Source organism: Crocuta crocuta, unplaced genomic scaffold (assembly GCF_008692635.1).
Source record: "Crocuta crocuta isolate KB4526 unplaced genomic scaffold, BGI_CrCroc_1.0 scaffold179, whole genome shotgun sequence".
Classification (NCBI taxonomy): domain Eukaryota; kingdom Metazoa; phylum Chordata; class Mammalia; order Carnivora; family Hyaenidae; genus Crocuta; species Crocuta crocuta.
The window spans coordinates 6121182-6124164 of record NW_027551568.1 but is presented as its reverse complement, the minus strand read 5'-3'; the positions used below and the strand labels follow the sequence as shown (position 1 = coordinate 6124164).

Genomic DNA, 2983 nt, shown 5'->3' with positions numbered 1-2983 from the left:
CGTCCTCCCGGCCCCTCCCCGGGGGCTGGCGAGCTCGCCGTGACTCCCGCCCCGCCCTCCCTCGCAGGCGCTAGCCTCGGGTCTCCCGGCACGATGGTGAAGTTGGGGAACAATTTCGCGGAGAAGGGCACCAAGCAGCCGCTGCTGGAGGATGGCTTCGACACCATCCCCCTGATGACGCCCCTCGATGTCAATCAGCTGCAGTTCCCGCCCCCGGACAAGGTGAGCGCGCCCCCTCCCACGGCACCCCCGCGCTGCCGGGTGCGCACCCCAAAGTCTCGGGCCGCGGCCGCAACAAAAGAGACGCGCGGCGTGCGCTGGCAACGCGAAGTGGGGGCGAGCCCGGGCGGCTGGAGGAAGCCCCCACGGGAGGGCGACGTGCCCGCGCGGAATTCCGGATGGGGAGACGTGCCCCCCTTTCCTCCTTGGGTGACAGCTCCGTCCTGACCGGGGAAATGTCTCTTCTTAGGCTTCGTGGGCGTCTAGTCCCAGAGAGGTCCCTGGCTCCACAGCGGCCGCCCCAGCCCTGCCCCGGGGTGAGGGGGGGACGTGGGTCTGGGCTGAGCCGAGGGGCGCGACTGCTCCTGGTACCTTCCCAGGTGATGCGGTTTCGGCCTGATTTGCCCCATTGCGGTGGCGAGGCCCCTCTCGGGCCACCTGGACCCCCTTTAGGGGCTAAATTCCCATCTGCACCCTCAAGCCCTCCCACACTGGCTGTGGATGCCGCGGGGTGCCCTCCTTACAGGGAGCCTCCTTCCTCTCTTTGTTCCTTTTGTGAAATCTTCAAGTGAGTGCTCTCTCTGTTCGCCGGTATTAGTGTAACCGGGGACAATCATTCGTCATCCTTTCCCCAGAGTGGGCTTTTCTTTGCTCAATTGAAGAGCCCCTTTTTTTCTCCGATACAGTATCCAATCAAGTAGTTTCTGTACATTAAGGATAATATTTTCAAGAGCTCATGCTTAAAGAGGTACATGTACGATGTTTCAGAGTCTCGACAAATCGTATTGTAAAACTCAGCTTTAAAATAATAAGCGGCCTCCGTTCTGACCACCTTGCCGCTGCTTAAAAACCACCGTTGCCACGAGCAAGCTCGCGCTATTCCCCAAAGTGCGTTTACACTTATTGTCTCATTTAGCCTTGGTGAGGACGGTCTGATTCAGGTCTTTGTCTTTTATTCCCCCACGTTGGGGATTGCTGACCACGGAGGGCGGGGGGTGCGGAATATCTCTGCAGCGGTGGGTCCTTCCTTTCTGGAAGATTCCTTTATTCCCATGTGGACCCTTTGACCGACCCAGCTCTTGGGAGTGGCTTCCGTACCCCCAGTTCTATTGTCTGTTTTGGGTGGGGGCGGGGGCAGGAGCGTGGCTTGCAGCAGGTGTCTGAGCTCAGGAAAGGATGAGCTGGGCGCACCTNCAGGTGGGTGGTGGACCCTGACCTGGCCCCACTGCCCCACCTTCCTCTCCCACCTCAGCCCAAGAGTGGTGGCAGCCTGTGCCAGGAACGCCGTGTCCTGAGGCAGCGCCCCATCAGGTGACTCCCACTGCTCAGCCTGAGCCTCCTCTTTTGCCCTCAGTCCGTTCCATTTCCAAACTGTCTGGCGCTCAGTTGGCTTGTACCAGGGAGGGGGATTTCGGGCGGGTCTGAAATCCTGGCCAACCCCCTGTGCGCTCTAAAAGTAGCCTGGGTAAATCTAAAAGGTAATGAGCCTCCCGTCCCTGGGAGTGTGCAAACAAAGAGACGGAGCTGGCAATGATGGGCCAGAGAGAGGAATTCTAGCAGGAACCAGTGACTAGGCTGGAAGATTTCAGAAGTCACAGATGAGTAGACGGAGTCTCAGAGTTCACCAGATGCGCCCAAGGTCACAGGGCTGAAGGCCACAATCCTGAATACAGAAGCTTCTGGTAGGGCCTCGTGTTCTGCCTTCCTTGGGACCAGACAGCTCTCACCCAAGACCTCGCTTCACCCGAACAGCAGCACTGTGCTGCTCACAGCCAGGGTTCAGGGAGTGATGGCACCTGTCCCAGGTGACATGGCTTAGGGGGTCAGTAGCGCTGTCAGGGTTATAAGTAGAATCTGTCCTGGGAATGTGTGCCGAGTGCTGAGGTGCCCCGGTGACAGCAGTAATGTGGCAGCAGTGTCAGGGCGTCTCACCTGACATTTGATGAGTGCTTGTCACGGGCCGGCCTTGTCTGCGGGCTGACATGGGGAGGGAATTGCTGTCATCACCCCGTTGTACAGATGTGGACACAGGGTCTTGTCCAAGGTCACCTAGTGTGTCAGCGGAAGATGCAGAGGAGTCCAGGCCGATTGAGCATTGACCCGGTTCCCTCCTCCTCACTGCAGCCCAGTCAGGGGCCTTTGCAGGCCAGGACCCTCCGGTTCTGAGCAGTCAGGCACGTGCTCAAGGTCACACAGCTGGTCAGGTGCGGTTGGGACCTTAGAACAGTAGGGTGATGCACAGACAGGAGATGGGGGCCTCCCCAGGTGGGCGCCCAGGCTGTCACACTAGGCACGCCCTCCCTCTCCGTGTCTGGAGAGCCGTGTGCACAGAAAGGAACAAAGAAGGGCCAGTGGGAGTGTGGCCCTTGGATCCCTTTTTGGTGGCCGCTGGCACGGGCTGCTTTCTCTCCGGATTCCTTCCTCGAGGCCGGCTCTGGGGTCACAGCTCTGTCGGACGGCGTCTCCAGCTCCAGACTCTTAGGTCTGCCCCGAGGTCACGGTCTCAGCGAGTATCTCCCCCCCACCCACGTGCCACCCTCTCTCTAGGGGAGGGAGAGCGTGGGGTTCCAGCCACTTCCTGGCTTCTGGAAGGGGAGGGAGGGACCAGGGACTGGAGATGTGTGAGCGCTTGATGCCTCCCTGTCGGTGGGGACAGCCACAGGTGTGAGGAGGAGGGGGCCGGGAGCCTGAGGGAGGAGGCTAGAAGGTGGGTTGGGGCTCATCTGAAGCTGGAGGGGGCCGAGGGGGAGGGGGGTGTATGGGG

At 60.4% G+C, this 2983-nt stretch overlaps 1 protein-coding gene across 1 annotated transcript in view; it reads left to right on the top strand.

Annotated features, from left to right (window-relative positions):
- The window catches only part of NSG1 (neuronal vesicle trafficking associated 1), a 28019-nt gene that overhangs the window by 796 nt on the left and 24240 nt on the right, over window positions 1-2983 (top strand). Inside the window, exon 2 of the mRNA XM_077750385.1 lies at window positions 68-222. Within this exon, the coding sequence (XP_077606511.1) occupies window positions 68-222 (155 nt within the window). The remainder of the gene's footprint in view (window positions 1-67; window positions 223-2983) is intronic.